The sequence below is a fragment of the Hipposideros armiger genome, unplaced genomic scaffold (assembly GCF_001890085.2).
Source record: "Hipposideros armiger isolate ML-2016 unplaced genomic scaffold, ASM189008v1 scaffold_18, whole genome shotgun sequence".
NCBI lineage: Eukaryota > Metazoa > Chordata > Mammalia > Chiroptera > Hipposideridae > Hipposideros > Hipposideros armiger.
In genome coordinates, this window is record NW_017731368.1 from 1,845,314 (window position 1) to 1,865,837 (window position 20,524).

Below are 20,524 nucleotides of genomic sequence, written 5' to 3' on the forward strand. Positions count from 1 at the left end.
CAACTGATCTGCCTTACCCAGGAAGAGCGCAATGATGGTGCCAACTTGGGCCAGTGAAGCAACATCCTCCACAACTAGACTGAAGAACAAAATGACAGCAGCTTGTCTGTTCCCCTTCCCCCAATTCCCCAGCACTGTTCCCATCCCCCCAATTCGCCAATAAAAATCTTAAAAAAAAAAAATACTGTGAATGCTGCTGCTGAGTGCCACCCAATGGACAGGCGTGGATCTTCAATACAGGAAGCAGTACATCAAACCTTAGTAACAGTGTGTGACATGTTTCAACTTGTTCGGTGCAGTCAGTCTGGTGTGAGCTACAGTTGAAAGAAGGAAGGTGTGTTTTAAAGTGCTGTAAATCACCCTCCATCATAACATGCTCCATGTCACACATCACTTCTGGTATACAGCAATTTCTATCAAATAAAAACACGGTGTGTCTCATCCACCTAAGTCACCGGATCTGGCACCATGCGACTTCTTTGACGCTTCTCCAGAGTCAAAATGATTCAGGACATCGAGGCAGCCACAACAGCGCAACTAAAGACATTCATGAAAGAGGACTTCCAGAACTACTTCAGAAAGTGGCAAGAACCATGGGACAAGTGTGTTCAAAGAGAAGGGGAGTATTTTGAGGGGGATTAATGGCAATGTGTCCTTTACTATAATAAATTTTTTTATTTAAGCATTCACCATAGTTTTTGATCACACCTCGTATATAGAATTTTTTAGCCATCATACAAATGAATTGAGTATAGGGTAAAAAATAATTTATATTCTTTGCCTGCTAACAAATGAGACATAAACCCTAACAAATAATGCAAGGCCTATGAGTGAACTTGGTGGATTAACGATAGTAGAGGAATGAAGACTCGAAACGTCTGCTACAAAATGTGTATAGAGTACAAAAAATCATTGTCTTTATGAGTTCTGAGTAAAAAGCTAAGAAAAGAATACGCTGAGATGAAAAGGGAAATGGGCATGAAGAAGAAAAGATGATAAGGAAACTAAAAAAATAAGCAGGAATTAAATACATAGAGAAGGCCAAAAAAGCAGAATCGTTAAGGGCAAAATCTGCGATGCAGGGTAGCCTTGAAGAAAGGACTGTTGTTGAAAGAGTTGAGGTAGAGAATAGAACCAAGATAATATTTTTGAAAACCAGAACAAATAGAACAGAAGTGATAATAGTTACAGTACAAAGAGTTGGCACTTACTGTATTCTTACTGTGTGTCAGGCACTTGCCTACTTAAATCCTTATGATACACCTCAGAGGGGAATCACTCCTGTTAGCTCCATTACACAGAGGAGAAGGTGGAGATTTGCGGTAAATCACTCCAGGTCACACAGGTATTCCAGATAATTGAGGATTTGTTAAAAGAGAAATTTCCCCTGTATTGTAAAGAAGGAACAGGTTTGTTGCATTCTGGGCAACACTCCTGATCACAGCTTGATTGTTCCTGGCAAAACAGTTTTGTTAGTGAATCAACCAATTTTCTATTCACTAGATAATACATTGTCTCTTTGCCGCTAACACCTAAGGGTAAGATTTTTAAATTGTGACTTGTACTGACATTGCCAGTCCTAATCCTTCTATTTCATGTTTGTATTCCTCTTCTCTCCAGTGAAAACTTCTGTGTGTATACTTATTTACTCACTACTGTAATACATACGGAAGAGTTTTGGAATTGCTGTTCCATTCAACAGCAGTTCTTTTTTGTCATTGGAACATACCCCATTGAGGGTGGATGGTTAAGGAGCTACTTAAAATCTCTTTTCCTTCACTGTGGTTATGTTATCAGCCTGATATGTGGTCAGGTTCATTTTTTCCTCTTTGTATTCAGTTGTTGGGTCCCTCCAGCTTTATCAATTTAATTTAATTTTTTAAATATATAAAACATTTAACATGACTTAAATGTCAAAACTGTATAAAAGAATTTCCTCAGAGAAGTTTTATTTCTTTCCCTATACCTTCTTTTTTTGTTTCTGCTTACTGTCTAGGAAAAATTTTTATTACTTTCTGGTTTATCCTGTTTCCTTTTGGAAAAATAGATTGAAAATTGTGTATATATATATTTATATATTTATTTTCCCCCTATTCTTAGCTCTCCTACTTGCTCATGGAAGTCCTTTGTTATGGAAGGGATGGCATACTATATGTATGCCTTGCTTTTTTTTATTTTTATTTTTTTCCTTAGAACTATTAGCCCATGGAGATCTTCCTCATTCTTTCTTATAGCTGTATTATTCCAATGGGTACTTACATTATTTCTGATATTTGCTATCTTAAACAGTTGTTCAGTGAATATTTTTTAAATCTTTGAATTATGACAAAGACAAGTCCTACAGGCAACTGGGATAAACACAGGTTACCCCCAAAGAAAATCAAGTTGGTTTTAGATTTACATAATATTGTACCTAGAACAGAGCCTGACACATAGTATTTATGTTGTTTAAAATTCACTCTTATTTTTAAGTGATTCATAATGATGTTGAGCTATTTTAATTGATTATTTTCATAATTATTCCATATCCATGTGTTTATATTGCATATATTGTACTTTGTGGTTTTCCACCCCTGCTTCATAACTCCAGTAGAGACAGCACATCCTCGCTTGTCCTTGCCACTCCCATAGGATTCAGTAGATATGTTTTATCACCTCTCTCCTATTTGGGATAACCAACCCCTAGAGAGCTGGCTTTTTAGCACCTAACAGAATGCCTGGCCTTAGTAGGTACTTAATGTATTTGTTAATTGAAAGAAGGGATTTTAAAAAATCATTAACAGTTTTCACAAACAGTGAATAAAAATAAATTGTGTTCACTTCCAATTTTTCTAGTAAAAGCATACACCTGTTTTATTCATTTTTCTCTTTATTTTTTCTCTTCAAATTTAGTCTGTGCTGAGGCCTTTAACCCTGATGAGGAAGAGGAAGATACTGATCCGAGGGTAAGAACTGCAGCAAAGGTATTAGGTAGAATTGTTGTATTCCCCACTTACCCCCCACTAGTCCTCTACACACCACATCTAATCATGCTGATAATTAAAATACATACAAATTAAAATCTCAACAAGATGCCATTTGAGGTATTGGCGAGAAGGGGTGCCAGCTGTCAAAGCCTTAAACATTGTCAAGCCAACTGATTCAGCAGTTACCTGAAGGAGAATTCATTCCTGATAAACAAGTGGATTCTTCCTAAGGGGGTACAAATAGAGATCATTACAGTGCTGCAATAGCGATCTATCCACTTATTTATTTGTAGAAACATTTATATCCGGAAGGGTATATCCCAGATGTTAATGGTGGTTGTGGCAGAGCTGTGATTGACTTTCGAACGCTTTTTATAAAAACTCAGGTTTTTAAACTCTTGTACAATTAACAAATTACTTCTATAAAAGCAACTCAACTATAAAGCATCATTTAAAAAAGATGGATGTTAACAAAAGAAACTTTAATTATCTTTCAGGTGTGCCTTAAAATGAGTAGTAGCCTATAAAAGATTTCTGAAGTATTCTAATAATAAAATGCTACCATTGTGTGAATGTAATAGATATATAAATATAAAAATTTTTTAAATTCTGGGTATTGTAGAATTCTTGATGACTTAAAAGTTAAAATGATTTTTTACTAACTTTAATATCAAAAATTCAAAATCCTTAACACTTTTGATATGTTATTTCTAGTTAGATTAAGTGAGAACTTTTTTTAGGGTGAAGACAGTACTTCATAGGTCTCTCAATTTTAACAGCAATACTAGGCAATAATTACTTTTTTTGTAGTTCAGTAAATATTGACTATGATAATAATAGTTTTTGAGCACCTACTAAATGTCAGGTACTGTTTTAAACACTGCATATATTAACTCATTTAATCCTTATGACAACTCTAATTTTATAGATACCACTAATATAATAATAATAATGATGTTGATGTTTGAAATCTAGCTTGTATAGCCATTTAACATGAACTCCTGATTATTTCCCTTTAAACATTCTTCTCTACCCACAAGTCTTCTCCAGTTCAGTTCATGGCAGTTTCATCCTTCAGTTGCTCAGGCCCAAAACTTTAGGGTCACCCTTGGCTCCTCTCATTATTTCATACCCACATTCAATTTTTCAGCACATCCAATGGGCTCAGTCTTCAAAACATACCCCAAATTCCACTACTTCTCAGCATCTTTATCACTACTACCCTGGTCCTAACCACCACTATCTGGCACTGGGATAACGACAGTAGCTTCCTGGTTTCCACTGTCTTCCCTCAAGGCTGTTCTTTACTGGGCAGCCAGTGTGAGCCTTTAAAAACATGAATCAGATCTCTTTTTTTCCTCAGCCACAACTCTCAAATTGCCCTCATGTCACTAGAGGAGAGTTCCATCCAGTTCTATAACCTACAGTACCCTCTGTGATTTGGGCATCATCCCCCACAAGCCCCCCAACCTGGTCTTTTCCTGGTCTTTTCCCCTCGCCCTGCATCAGTCACAATTGTTTCCTGGTTATTTCTCAAACATGCTATTCCCCTACCGTAACGCCTTGCTTTTGGTAGGTGTTGAGGTGCTCTTCCCATAGAAATATTCCTCATGACTCACTCCCTCAAGTTGTCCTCACTTGCTTGAGCTCTTTATACAAATGTCATCTTCTCAGAGAGGTCACATCGTGCATGCTTTTTATCACCCTTCCCTACCTTATTTTTCTCCTTAGCCTTATCACTCTTCAACATATTTTATGTATTTATTGAATGTGAGAGCAGATATTTGTGTGTGTGTGTGTTCACTGCTGTGTCCCAAGACGTAGGACAGTGCCGGGCACCTAGTATGCCTACTATCTGTTGAATGAACAAATCTATAACTCTGTGCTTTGTGGATGAGGACTCTGGGGCTTCCAGCGGGTAGCTGACTGGCTGGCAGCCATACAGCCCGTGGGTGGCTCAAGGGTGTGTGCTCTTCAACCCCTATCATATTTCCCTCCATGACCAGGGCACTGGTTGCTATTTTTATAGAATTTAAATTATAGTAAATATGCTCTTAATTTTTCCCACTTTTTGGGAGAAAGAAATATACTAATTTGTAAATAAAGTAGATTTTAAATGGAATTTAAAATTTCCTTGGTTTTACTTGGGTTGGCAGGTGATTCATCCTAAAACTGATCAACAGAGATGCAGACTTCAGGACGCTTGCAAAGATATTCTCCTTTTCAAAAATCTTGATCAGGTAACATTGATTAAAAGAATTTTTTTTTTCAGTTACACTTGACACTCAATATTAGTTTCAGGTGTATGGCATAGTTGTTAGATATTTATATAACTTACGAAGTAATCCCCTCGATAAGTCACCCACCTGGCACCATACACAGTTATTACAGTATTAGCAACTATATTCCCTATAATGTACTTTACATCCCTGTGACTATTTTGTAACTGCCAATTTGTACTTCCTAATTCCTTCACCTTTCTCACCTATTCCCAACCCCCCTTCCATATGGCAACCATCAGTTGGTTCTCTGTATCTATGAGTCTGTTTCTGTTTTGTTTGTTCGTTTATTTTGACTTTTAGATTCCACAAATAAGTGAAATTATATGATATTTGTTATTTCACTTAGCATAGTACCGTCTAGGTCCATTCATGGTATCCTAAGGTAACACTGATTTTGAAAATATTTTTGTCTTTTAGCTTTTCTCCTGTTTGTCACTTAGTTTGTAGTGTCTTAGCCACAGCCATATGAAGCATAAAACTTTAGATTCATCTTACAGATGTTTACATTGTGTTGACCATCATAACCCATAATGAGCTTTTCAGATGACTTTAGTATTTCTCAGAACTGCTTTGGCACTCCCTCCAAGACAGTACCATTTGAGGACCATGCTGTTTGGCCATGTGAAAAGGAAATGTTCAGGTTTGCATTACCCTCGCTTAGTTTGAAGAGTTTGAATTCATGCTGCAGAGTAATTCTTCCAAAGATGCCAGTGTGGAGTTCTCTTCATCAGTACCAGTTAACCCACTGGAAGTACATGACTGAATCTCAGACCTTAGATGTGGGCCAGCTCTTGTGATTACTTCTCAGCCAAGACCTCAGGCACAGGGCGCACACAGAGTGGTGTGTGTCTGTGGGGCCCTGGCATAGGGATCTCTGCCTAGGCTTGTCTGCCCTTCCTTGGTGGAGGTAGAGAGCAGGGGATCACATGTTGCTTTTGTTTGTCATGGTGTCATTTTAGTCCCTTCTAACCTGGAATGTTCCCCCGGCACCTTATTCTGTATCTCATGACACCGATGTTTTTAAAGAGTCCAGGCCAGAAGAAGTGTTACTCAGAACAAGAGGCTGTCAATAGACAACCCACAGGCCAGATACAGCCAGGTATAGATGTGTGTGTTTGGTCTGTATTGCATGTGAAGGTTTGAATTTGTTACCTATACAGTCATGTGTCACTTAATGACGGGGATACGTTTGTTCTGAAAAGTGCATTGTTAGGCAATTTCATCACTGTGCGAACATCATAGTGCAGTTACACAAACCTAAATGGTGTAGCTTACTACACACCTGGGTATATGGTATATATAGTCTATTGCTTATAAGCTACAAACCTGTACAACATATTACTGTACTGAATACTGTAGGCAATTGTAACACAATGGTATTTGCTGTCTAAACAAGGAGATTATTCACACACAAGAGAAAATGATGCAATAAAGAGACGCAGTAAACACAAGATATATGAAGCTGCTGCTGGTATAATATGGCATACATACTGTGTTACAACAAATATGTTTTATAAGTAGGAAGAGTACACTCTAATGATAAAAAGTGTAGTATAGTAAATAAATAAACCAGTAACATAGTCGTTTATTATCATCAAGTATTATGTATTGCTCATAATTGTATGTGCTATACTGCTGACAGCACAATTGGTTTGTTTACACCAGCATCTCCACAAACACATGAGTGATGTGTTGTGCTACAGTGTTAAGACAGCTACAGCCTCACTAGGCAATAGGAATTTTTCAGCTCCATTATAATCTTGTGGGATCACCATCATATATGTGGACTGTTGTTGACCAATGTCGTTATGTGACACATGACTATATTTAAACATGAGATTTCTGGCAGCACTGGGCTCATATTTTATATGAATGTGGATGGCACGTGAGTAGCAAGCCTTCCTTTTTTTTTAGTATTTGTCAGCTTGTGCAGTATTCAACACACATGGAACTGTGGAACTAAAGAGATACATTTTGTTGATAATTATTTTAGGTAGCATGGCCACACTGACAGAACACTAAATCACATGGAATTGTGCAGCAATAAAATTATTTCCTTACCAGTTTTTCAATCCACATTCCTCCAAAGAGAAAGTCTTTCTGTGAGTTAAAGCTGCTATTCTTTAGTGCCCCTTAATAGTCACTGATCTGCCTGCCTCACAGAGGGACCCTGGCCCTAGACTGAGACCATTGTTTTGTTAGAATTTAATAGCAAGGTTTTGTTGTCATTATACTTATTGGAACAGTTACCTTCTGGTTATGGCAGGTAATATTGGTAAGTAATTGTACGTGTTGTATATAAACAATTGAAACAGTATTAGCTGTCTGATAACATCTCATTTATTGAGAACCTGTTGTGTAATAAACACTTTCCTTAGATTTTTCTCCTTTAGTCATAAAAATTGATGAACTAAAAACTATTTATTAAATCCCTTTTTACATATGAAAACACTGAGGCTCAGAGAGGTGAAGTGATATGCTTGGCTAGTCAGAGCAGTTGTACTGCTCTAAAAGATATCTCTGAAGCCGCCCCAGCCCCTTAGATCTGATGATCCTGTTAAGATTAACACCTGTAGGAAGTTAGCACCATCACATGACATGGTGGAGCCAGCAGGACCGGTGACAGTCATGTGCCTATGGCTGGGAGAACGGGCACCATGATTAGGTGCCTATTTTTGCTTAGAAAAATAAATGTTTTTGTAAAATATGGAACGTCTTTTCAAAGCAAGACTGCCTCAAAAACTTGGCAACTATGCTGTGTACATGGAGGTACAAAGCTGAATGGTCCCAGAAAAGCATTTGTTTCAGACAGCCCTTAGGTTACTGCTTGAATATGAGGAACAGACTGATTTGGGGGCTCCCACTATGTAGTCATTTTTTTTTTTAAGCAAATGTAAAAGCCATCTTTTCTCCTTGTGTGTACCCTGCAGGAACAGCTTTCTCAAGTCCTCGATGCCATGTTTGAAAGGACAGTCAAAGTTGATGAGCATGTTATTGACCAAGGAGATGACGGAGACAACTTTTATGTTATAGAACGGTAGGAGTTGGAACTTTGCAATTGTGCAGCTACACTTAGTAAGATTCATGATTCAGGACAAGTGCTTTACCCTGTGCTTTGTGTAGCCTGGGAGGACTTAGCCATAGCCAGGTGAACAAGCTTCCCAAAGCTTGCCCCTCTTAGTCCACTGCTGTCCTGAATCCTTAGTACAGCCCAGATTTTACAGCAGAAAGTCTCCTTTACAATTAGATGAGATGTGCAAGATGTGCTTTGTAAACATGTTACTTGCCAGTGTTCATGTGGGTTTATTTCCTGAAGAATAGCTGTGACCCTATATTATCCTTCAGATCTTTCAGCCCCAGCCTAATTTTACACACAGGTAACCTGCCTCATCCTCCTTGCCCCTGGCCCCTTCTGGCTCTGTTCCAGGTATAAGCCATGTTGGGGACCATGAAATATGTGGGTTTGACTTGCTCGCCTTAGTGTGGCCTAGCTTCTTGACTGTTAGTATCATCTGGGGGGCTCCTTTTGACCCCCCTCTCAGTCCTGAAAGGAACAACTTCACCAGAGTTTAAGATCAATAAGGTGTTGCCTCACCCAATAACTTCCATTATTTTTCAGTTTTTTCTTTTGAAGTAATTTCAGAGTTACAGAAACATTACACAAATAGTACAAAAAATTCTCATAAACCTCGGTTCCCCAGGTTAATGTTTTATCACATTTGCTTTATTAATTGTTTGAGACTAAGTTATAGGTATAATACCCTTTTATCTCTGAATACTTCGGTGTGTATGTCCTAAAAATAGAACATTCTTTTACATAAGTACAGAACAATTATAAAATCAGAAATTAACATATATACAGTACTATCATCTACTCTACAGACTTATTCAAATTTTTCCAGTTGTCTCCCTGATTTTTGAGGCTCTTTTAATCCCCATCAATTAGCTATACTAGTTTCAGTTGGTCCCCTTTCTTGTCAAGCCTTTGCTAGTTCATATTTTTTAACAGAAAACATTCTCACTCCATGATATCTGACAGTGTTATAATTAGAAGAAATGTTTTATTTAAAGAGTAAAGATAATATAACATCTTCTTAAAGACTATTTTACTTTTATTTGTTATGCTCATGCTTCCTACATAGAATTCTATAAGTAGTGTCAGAATAATTTTTTAAGTTAGATTACCACCTCTAGCAGCTACCTTTCCTCCTTGCTCTGCCATGTGTTCCCCTTCCAACTCAGGAATCCCAGTAGCCACCTGCTGTCTGGGAAATAAGCACCCACCTGCACCCATAGCTTAAAAGTTAAATGCCTGTCCACAAAGAAAATGATTTGTTATATGTGTAAATGAGAGGGATTATCTTTTATATGCTGTTAAAGGGGTTATTAACAAATTGGAAAGACTGTCATTCAAGTAAAAAGATACAGTTCCTGACCTCAAAAAACTTATCTTGTTGGAGAGACGGACTCTTAAATAGATAATTGTTACATAATGTGGTAGTAACAACAGTGATAAAACTATGTCCCGTTATTTGGAAGAGGACCTGGTGGGAGAGGTTAGGAAAGACTGCTTTGTGGGTGCCTGAAATGGTTTGTGTCATTGCCAAAATTAAATAGCTAGTGTCTCTTGGAGGAGAGACTAAAAACATGTAAGTGAATTTATTCTGAATTCTGTTTCCCATTCAAGGCCTCATTACTTTTGCCTTGTCCACTAGGTCTAGTGCAGGTCAGTTTCCCTATTGAGCAGAGTTGGTGCTACATAACTGATGCTTGAGTGATTGGTTTTATTCTCTGTTTCTTGTGTAACATAGGATACTTAGTGATTTTATCAGACAGGTGGGGGCTCTTTAGAGGAACTTTAGAAAATAAAAACAAAAACAGCAAAGAAAGTAATTTGGCCATAATTTCGTTACCAGAATGTATCCTTCCATTTTATTTTTTTTCTTGCTTTACTGTTGTGGTCAAATCCATTATCCCAAATTTGGTTCAGATGCTGAGACTGGTGATACCATACAAACACTAAGAGGGAATGAAAAGCTTTCTTACTTAGATAATGAGGCTTTTTAGGGAGAGCAAGGGGCTCCCAAGAGGTCCAAAACTGGCTTGAGACAGCAAGGAGGGTGACTGGCTTGGAATTTCATGTTAGTTAGAAGGTGGGGCTGGGTGAGGGCACTCTTATGTATGGGCTGGCACTTATGTTGTTTGAATTTCCCGTTAGTGACAAAGGAGGGAACAGCGAGGCTTTCTTATCAGCTTTCCCAGATGTGAGACAGAAGAGGAAGGTGGATTGGAGTGGTAGGGTTTGAAAACTATTACAATCAAACACCAAAAATGGAGTTGAATCTTCATTACATTTACATATATATAGTTCTTATGTTGAGTCATACATCATTGTGTGGCCTGCCTGATATTTAAAATCTATTTTAAGTAGTTTGCTATGGGATGCACTATTATTCTGTCATCGTTTATAATATATTGACTGCATAATGTGTATATAGACATATATTTGACCTAGCTTCTATTGTTAACAGATTAAATTTAATTTTTGCTGTTATAAATATTGCCTGGTGAGCATCCCTGCAGTTAAAGTTTTTTCAGTATTCTCTGATTGATTATCTCCTTTAGAATACCTACTAGAAAAGGAATTGCTGTGTCAAAGGGTCTCTTTAAGGAATTTGCTATATATTGTTATCTTGTAGAAACTTGGAACCATTTATGTTTGCCTCAGTGGTGTATTGAGAGTGCCTATTTCTCCAAATGCCTGTCAGTTGTGAATATTGTTATTTAGTAATCATTATCAATCAACAGATAGAAATTTTGTATTTTTGGTTTCTTTAATCAGTTCTACATCCTAGTTTTCAACAGACTACAAAAGAAAACCCATACAATCATGTCAGTACCTATAGGAAAAACATTTGATAAAATTCAGCACCTTTTCTTGATTATTAATAAAAACTCTCTACAACCTAGGAACAGAGGGAACTGTTCTCCAACCTGATTATAAAGGCATTTATAAAAAACCTACAGCTAGCATCATACTTAATGGTAAAAGATTGAATGTTTTCCCTTTAAAATCAAGAACAAGACAAGGATGCCTGCACTCACTATTTGTATTCAATATTTTATATAGTCCTAGCCAATGCAATAAGGCAAACAAAAATGAAGGAAAGAAGGGAGGGAAGAGATTGGAAAGGAAGAAGTAACACTGTCTTTGTAGATGACATAACCCTCTACAAAATCCCAAGAGTGCTACAAAAAAGCTAATAGAATAAATATTTGAGTTTAGCAAGGTCACAGAATACAAAATCAAAATGCAAAAATCTGTTGGGAATCCCCTGTAACAATGTTTTATATCATATGTACCTTCTATTCATGTACCCCCTGCCAGTTCTTAAATTTATTATTAGAAGGAATAAAATTGTTTCTTGTTATACTTTCAGGGGAACTTATGATATTTTAGTAACAAAAGATAATCAAACCCGCTCTGTTGGTCAGTATGACAACCGTGGCAGTTTTGGAGAACTAGCTCTGATGTACAACACTCCGAGAGCTGCTACCATTGTCGCCACTTCAGAAGGCTCTCTTTGGGGACTGGTGAGTTAGAGAAATGCTTCCCCTTGCATGGCACAGTGTTAACCCTTACTTCTGGGTCTTTATCCTTGGGATGTTCATTAGCACTGTTATTTATTTATTTATTTTAGCTGAGCAATCCTGCCACCTGTTGGCAGCTCAGCGGCAGCTTAGCTCGGGCCGCGAATTGAACCGGCGACCCTGTTGCTCAGCGCTCGCACTCCTGAGTGAGCTCTTAACCAACTGAGGCACTTGGCCAAACCAACACTATATTTTATAGCTAGTTGTCTAAAAGATATTGTGGAAGGTCTTGTACCAATGTGTTTTTCCATTTCTCTAAAATAATTTGTCAATAAACCATTTGCTCCAAATTATAGGGAAAAAACTGGGTCTTATGATCTTGTAGTCTTGTCAGCTCTTATTACATTTTCTGTTTGTTTTTATGAGACGTGTGGTGGCTGTAGGGGAATAACTCTCTATATAAGAGACAGCCTAGAAAAATAAGTGTCATTGAAAGCTCTGTCAACAGTTTTTTCATCTCTAGCTGTCCCAGGACTAACTTTTTTCTATGTTCAGCCATCCATTTGTGCATTGGTCCATGCCCAATCCAATAGATTTAGATGATTAGAAAGGCCGATGGTTATATTCTGGGAAAGAGAACTTTCCTAGAATGTCTTAGGCATAGCACGACTGTGATCCCTATCCTTTATTATACGTGATCCACCTTGCTCTTTTCAGCATCACTCCTTCAAAATGTATCTCTTCCTTCTTAAACAAAATAATCTTTCTCTTGTACAAATTCCAAATTTCACTTTCAAAATGTTGACATTTATGGTAATTTGTTTCTGTTTACCTTACAAGCAGAATTAAATGTACACCATAGAATTATCAACATACTTTCTCAAATGAAATCACATTTTAAAGACATACTAGAGCACTTTACTGTGATTTAAGAAGAATTAAGAATTTCTGAGAGATGAGTGATACAGTGGTTTAAGAATACATCACACCCTTTGGGGACTCAGTGATGGAAAAACTCAAGGATAGATCAATAAATAATGGGGGGAAATAATCTTAGTTTTTTGGTTTTGTTTTGTTTTTTAAGATTTTATTGGGGAATTGGGGAAGGGGTATGGTGCTGGGGAATCAAGGGAAGGGGAACAGACAAGTTGCTGTCCCTTTGTTCTTTAGTCTAGTTGTGGAGGACGTCGCTTCACTGGCCCATGTTGGTATTATCATTGCGCTCTTCCCAGGTGAGGCAGATCGGTCGCCGGCCTCTGGACGGCCGCTCACAGTGGCTCTTGGCAGCTCACTCGGGCTGCTGGCCGCTCACGCTGGCTGCTGGCCATACACAGTTGCTCATGGCAGCCCACTGCAGCAGGGGCTGCAGCCTACGCCGTCGCCAGGACTCATGGCAGCCCAGCTCCAGGTCGAGCTGTTGTTCACCATCTTAGCTGTAGATGGCAGTGTCACTGTCCCCCATGTGGGATCCGAACCAGGGCCCTGCTGCTCAGAGCTGGCGTCCCAAGCCAGCTCTTAACCAACGTGCCACTCGGCCGGCCCTAAACTTGGTTTTAAAATGCATTGATGCCAGCTACTGGTCCACGCCAAGATGGAACAACCACGTTCCTCACTGGTCTTCCCTCTTAAAACTAAATAATTCTAGATATCATACAACTAACAGACAGATCCTAAAAGATGGAAAGGAGAAGGCAAACTGACTAGGGTCTCGGGACTTAAGGAAGGACAAGGAAGGACATAAAAGTGAGTTCCCTGAGTTTTCTTATTGCTTCCCGTATATCTCAGATGGGGTGCTGGAAAGGCCTACGAGCCACATCCACCAACAGATACATACAAAAACAACCCCAGGAAAAGCCTGCTCCCCTTACCAAAGGTCTAGGAAAAGGGCAGCCTAGCAGAACAGAAAACCTTTTTCTTTATAATACCACCCTATTCCAGCCAAATACCAAAGAAAAACTGCTTCTGTCCCCCCACAGTGTCACTGGGGCCAGCAGGAAGCTGGACTTCCAGTCTCACCTGGCAGCGAAGAGGCAAAATGAGGTGATGCGTGGTATTACTAATTGGCACTCCACTTTCCCTGCCCAGGATAGTGTCAGTGGGGTCCAGAGGGGAAGTGAACGTGCACGCCCACATGTACATGCATGCTATATCTAAGCAGGGTGACTACCTATAAAAAAAGATGACATAGGATACAGAGTTTCACACCATAATACCCAAAATGTCCAGGGTAAAGCAGAAAATCACTTGTACCAAGAACAAGAAAGTTCTCAACCAGAATGAGTGAAGACAATTAGCAAATGCCAATAACAAGATGACACAGATATTGGAAGTAGCTGACAAGGATTTTAAAGCAGCCATCATAAAAATGCTTTTATCAGGCAATTATGAACACATTTGAAACAAATTTAAAAAAAATAGAAGGTCTCAATGGAGAAAAAGAAAACAGAAAGAAAATTCAAATGGAAATTTTAGAACTGGAAACTACAATAACCAAAATAAAAACTCACTGGATGGGCTCAATAGCTGAATGAGAGGAAAGATCAGTGAACTTGAAGATAGAACAATAGAAATTACCCGAGCTGAACAACGGAAAGAAAATAGATGAAATGAAGTGAAGAGAGCCTGTGGAATAATGCCAAAAGATACAGTATTTGTATCATCAGAGTCCCAGAAAGGAAGGAGAAAGTATAGAGTTAAAAAATGATTCAAAGAAATAATACTTGAAAACTTCCCAAATTTGGTGAAAGATAATAAGTCTACAGATTCAAGAAGCTGAATGAGCTACAAAGTGCATAAACCCAAAGAAATCTATGCCAAGACATGTCATAATCAAACTTCAGAAAACTAAAGTAAAAAAAAAATTTGAAAGCAGCTAGAGAGAAACAATGCATTACCTATAGGGGAACAGCAATTTGGATGACAACGGATTTCCTATTCATGGAGGCCAGAAGGAAGTGGCACAGCATTTTTTAAGTGCTGAAAGAGAAGAACTGTCAACTCAGAACTCTATTACTAGTGAGAAAATCCTTCAGGAATAAAGATATTCTCAGATAAAAGGAAACTGAGAGACTGTTACCAGCAGACAGCCTTAGAAGAGTGGCTAAAGGAAATGATGCAGAAGGAAATACAGAATACAAGTGATAAAAGAAGAAAATTTGGAACACTAAGAGTGAAGAAAGGAAGCCAGCCAAGTGGCTCGGTTGGTTAAGAGTGTGAGCTCTGAGCAACAGGGTCACCGGTTCAATTTCCACATGGGCCAGTGAGCTGCGCCCGAGCTGAGCTGCCGCTGAGCTACCAGCAGGTGGCAGGATGGCTCAGCTGGTGAGACCACGTGCCCCTAACAACAGGGTTGCCAGTTTGACTCCTGCATGGGATGGTAGGCTACGCCCACCTGCAGCTAAGATTGAACACAGCACCTTGAGCTGCCCTGAACTGCCGATAGGCAGCCGGATGGTGACTGGGCTTGGAGCTGAGCTAGCTGTGCCCTCCACAACTAAGACTTTTTTTTTTTTTTTTTAGCTGAGCCATCTGGCAGCTCAACTTGGGCCATGAATCAAACCGGGGACCCTGTTGCTCAGAGCTCAAACTCTTGAGTGAGCTCTTAACCAACTGAGCCACTCGGCCCGCCCGCACAACTAAGATTGAAGGACAGCAACTTGGCTGTTCCCCTTCCCCAGTTCCCCAACACTGTTCCGCTTTCCCAATTCCCCAATAAAATCTTTAAAAGAAAAAAAAAAAAAAGAGTAAAGAAAGAACCAAAAAAAAAAAAAGTAGACACATAGGGAGATATAAAAGACTATCCTCCTCTTGAGTTTTCTAAATTATGTTAGATGGTTGGAAACAAAATTATTACATTGTCTATGTGGTTCTCAATGTATGTAGAGGAAATATTTAAGACAATTGTATCCTAAAGTGGGGAGAGTAAATGGAGGTAAAGCTTCTACACTTGACTCAAACTACTAAAATGTTGACACCAGCAGACTGTGACAAGTTACCTATATAATATCTAGAGCAACCACTAAAATAGTCAGTACAAAGAGATGTACTTACACATTCTCTAAAGCAAAATGGAGTTCAAAAACTGGTCACGTAATCCATAGGAAAGCAGGAAAAGTGAAACAGAAGGACAAAAAAAATGGAACAACAGAAAACATACAATAAAATGGTATACTTAAGCCCTAATATATGAATAATTACTGTAAATATAGATGATCTAAATATACCAATTAAATGACAGAGACTGGTAAAATGGATATTTTTTAATGACCTAACTATATGCTATCTACAAGAAACTCAAATATAATTATATAGATAGGTTGAAAGTAAAAGGATATAAATAGATATACCATGCAAACATTAACCAGAAGAAAGCAGGAATAATTATATTAGTATCAGATAAAGTAGATTTCACAGCAAAGAAAATCACTAGGGACAAAGAGGAACATTACATAATAATGAAAAGGTTAATCAAGAAAATACAGCAATCCTAAATATGTCTACAGCAAACAACAGAGTTTCAAAATATGTAAAACAAGTGATAGAGCTGAAAGAACAGACAAATCCACAATCAGTTTCAGACTTCACCATCCCTCTCTCAACAATTGAGAGAACGACTAGATAGAAAATCAGGAAGGACATAGAAGAACTTAACACCATCAACCCCAAGGATCTAATTGAAATTCATAGAACACTCCACATAACAACAGTAGAATACACATTCTTTTCAAGCCAGGGAATGTTCACCAAGGTAGACATAACAAGAGATAGCAGGAAAATCTCCAAACACTTGGAAATTAAAGAACACATCCTAATAATCTCGAAGTCAAAGAGACAGTCTCATTAGAAATTAAAAACAAACAAACTGTAAAACCACTTGTCTTGTGGTTGGGGTACGAGAATTAAATACTAGATGGACAGAAGAGAAGCAGCTTCTGGCGCAAGATCAGTGCTGCAGAATGGTGACATCTGCTCCCCATGGGTCGTCGTGTGCTGCTCACCACCCTTCTTGTCCTGAGGCTCCCTCTCCAGAGATCCCTGCCATGCTTTTCGCCTTCCCTAGCCTTATCCTTTGAAGCCTTTTCTTCCTCTCCCTGCTGTCTTGAGTGACCTATCATGATGCCCTTTGGGCCGCTGCTTTTCTCCTGCTTTGTTCACTTGCTGTACAACCCAAACCCTTCCAAAGCTTCAGTACCACCTCCAGGAAGGTGAGTCCGAGTGTCATCTACAGCCTAACTTCTTACTTGTGCTTTCCAAGGCCTTGGAAATGCCTACTGAAGCCAAAGCAGGGACAACCTGGTGTTGTCACAGAGTTTCTGAAATTGGATTCTACATTCTTCTCTTACTGGAGGCAGCTGCCACTATGACCTCTACACTTACATTTCTCTCTTGCATGAGTGAAAGTCAATAGCAGCTTTCTTAGGGAACTCCTGCAGTCACAGGAAAGTAGCATTCCTTTTATCTTTTGAACTTCAAGGCTGTTTCCTTGACTCTGGATGCCTGCTGCCTGAAGGAGCTACCATTTCATCGTGGGAGTTTCCTCTTCGGCATTCCATTGGAAGTTCCCTGAAAGCTGGGTTGGTGTTGGATACTTCTTCATACCCTCCACAATCACAGGAACTGGCCTTGTGTAGCTCGAGAGTTCTGAAACGTGTGAAAGCAAGCATAGAAAGGATTGGAACATGAATAGACAAGTCACCTTAAGAGATATCAGTTGTTTTCAGCTGGAAATACAGTTTGCTATTGCAATTGTTGTAATCTTTATAACATGATAGGTGAACTTAAAAAAACTTTTTGACATTGCCTACTCAAACGTAAGGAAGACAACTTTATAATTCCCATTTTCTCAGTCTTGATTGTCCGCTTTTCACAGCACTCCTGGCCTAGATTGGCCTAGAAAACACGTAGAAACTGAATTCTAAAGGTAATGGAGTGATATTCCAAAGTATAATTGTAGCATTTTTAGTGATACAATCCTAACCTTTGGACTTCAAAAAAGCAGTGGCATGTGATGCAGCCCATTAGAGCAATAAGGGATTGCATGGCTGTTTTCAAACAGACAGGTGAAGAAAAGGGGGCAGAATCTGGTGAAATGTTGGAGAGCAGACATTTGTACAGTTTAGAGTGGGAGGGTAGGAGTCTGCCATCGCTCACACTAGGAGTGTAGGGCGCAGTAGGTTACTTCTCTCGTAAGACAGATGAAACATGGCATGGGATAGGGCCTGGGAATTCTGTAGCTAATGGAATATGAGCCAGTGAAACCCATTTAGACATCTCAACTCGGTTTCAATGTATTTTTTCCACCCCATCATCAAGAATGCTAAAATAGCAAACCTACAGCTAAACTTGCCTTTACCCCCTTGCTGTTTTTCATTCTGCCATCCTTTAGGATGTCATTTCTATACATACCCCTACCCCCACCCCCCCAAAAAATCTTTCCATTCCTGACAGACTGAGATGGAAGAAAGGTACAATTAACTTAGATACAGATAACTGCTTACCCATTTAGGAGCCTAAAACTAATCAGTCGACATTCTCCTGGCTGCATGACCCTCTCCGCATATGTGTATACATATCTGAGAGGTGCCTGGCTATTATAGCCCTGGTTAAGTCTCCTCAGTCTGAATCCATGGCTTGCTGGGGTCAAGGTAACTTGCACATACCTGCCTGCCTTCCATCTTGAGATCCTCCCCTCTCTCTCTGTGAATTTAAATTTGAAGGAGTGGCCCTTCTTCAAGTCTCAGACAATTTATATTATTGTGACAAAATTATTCTTGATCACTCCAGCCTGCTGTGATCTCTCTCCCACTCCTCAGAATTCTTGTGGCACTCATTTTGTCTCTATAGTTCACCTAGTACATTTTATATGCTGTCTTTAACTGTAGATTTTTTTTTATTCCTGTATATTTTGTATTGTCTCCCCATTGAGGTTGTAAAGCCCCTGAGGGCAAAAACCATCTGATTGTTTTATCTCCTTTTTATGAATGTGCATTGTTTCACATTGAATAGTGACTGAGCTCACAAATGTGTGATTGGATTTCTCACTTTGATTTCTATTTATGACCCATAGGTGGCACCCATTGAGTACTAGATAGCAAGCAACAACTTGTGGGACATCTGTCTGGCTCAGGCTACAGGTCTTTTTCTTCCAGTGATGACTTAGATTGAAATAATCATTAAACACTTAGTTAGCACAGTACCTTTTATAGTCCTCTTAACGTTTGCTGTAGCCCATTTATTAGACCATAGATATTCTCTTACACAGGCATTTACCAGAATTTTCATATTCTTTCTTGTAGGACCGTGTGACTTTTAGAAGAATCATAGTGAAAAACAATGCAAAAAAGCGGAGGATGTTTGAAACATTCATTGAATCTGTTCCCCTCCTTAAATCTCTAGAGGTAAAGTCTGTTTGAATAAGACTCTATTTATGAGGATTTAAGAAAAGCTGTTAAAAATATTCTATTGTTAGGTTTTAAGCTCATACTATTTTAACCCATATCTGTGTTGTATAGATATTATTTGTGACTTTCAGCTGAGGTCTTCCCCTTATAATTTGAGTATCTCCATCGTTTCAGGTGTCAGAACGAATGAAGATTGTGGATGTAATAGGAGAGAAGACCTATAAGGATGGAGAGCGTATAATCGCTCAGGTGAGTGGGAGCCTTGTGCAGCTCCTTTCCTGGAAGTCACCTCCTGAAGGACTAGTGCATCATTTGTCCTCTCACTTCTGGGAGCTCATGTTGCAAGGTGCTAGGGCACACTTCCTGCACAGTCTTCCTAAGCTCATTGACGTTGATCTCACTGATACACGCAGATCTTTTGCCTTCATTCACCTTTCCTTGGCTTCAGGTGTTTGTTCTTTTGGATGTCATTGTCTTTTGACCCTGAGTAGCTTCATTGCTGTTAAAACCTGTGCCCTTTATTCTATGTTTGGTACAAAGGTACCCTCTTAGCTAATACAGTAACACATTCCTGAATAATCTCTAAGTCAGGAAAAGAAACAGAGAAACAAAAAACAGGAAACAACAGAAAGCATACAATAAAATGGTAGACTTAAGCCCTAATATATGAGTAATTATTGTAAATACAGAGGATCTAAATATACCAATTAAGTGACAGGGACTGTTACAAACCAGAGTCCTTAGTCTTCAGTGATTGACTAAATTTATAAGGTGTCTGCAGTGTTTTGCTTTGTGCTTTTTTCTCATGTTATTTTTGGATGTTGTAAGGCTCGCCACACAGTACACGAGATCATGGTGATGAGTACTGTGTAATAATTTTTCTTGTCTACTATGTTTGTGTTTTTGTTTTTATTAAAGATTTTTATTGGGGCATTGGGGGGATGGGAACAGTGCTGGGGAATTGGGGCAAGGGGAACAGACAAGTTGCTATCCTTTTTGTTCTTCAGTCTAGTTGTGGAGGACGTTGCTTCATTGACCCAAGTTGGCACCATCATTGCGCTCTTCCTGGGCGAGGCAGGTCAGTTGCCGGCTTCTGGACGGCCACTCACAGCAGCTCCTGGCTGCTCACGCTGGCTGCTGGCTACACAGGGTAGCCCATGGCAACCCACTGCAGCAGGGGCTGCAGCCTACGCTGTTGCCAACCACTCATGGCAGCCCAGCTCCAGGTTGAGCTGTTGTTCAGCATCTTAGCTGTAGAGGGCAGTGTCACTGGCCCTCATATGTG

The 20,524-nt window shown here is 39.1% G+C and overlaps 1 protein-coding gene across 1 annotated transcript in view; it reads left to right on the plus strand.

Annotated features, from left to right (window-relative positions):
• PRKAR2A (protein kinase cAMP-dependent type II regulatory subunit alpha) overlaps positions 1–20,524 on the plus strand; it is a 75,786-nt gene that overhangs the window by 39,760 nt on the left and 15,502 nt on the right. Inside the window, exons 3-8 of the mRNA XM_019633896.1 lie at positions 2,893–2,945; positions 5,123–5,206; positions 8,179–8,285; positions 11,689–11,842; positions 19,135–19,236; positions 19,414–19,488. Of these exons, the coding sequence (XP_019489441.1) occupies positions 2,893–2,945; positions 5,123–5,206; positions 8,179–8,285; positions 11,689–11,842; positions 19,135–19,236; positions 19,414–19,488 (575 nt within the window). The remainder of the gene's footprint in view (positions 1–2,892; positions 2,946–5,122; positions 5,207–8,178; positions 8,286–11,688; positions 11,843–19,134; positions 19,237–19,413; positions 19,489–20,524) is intronic.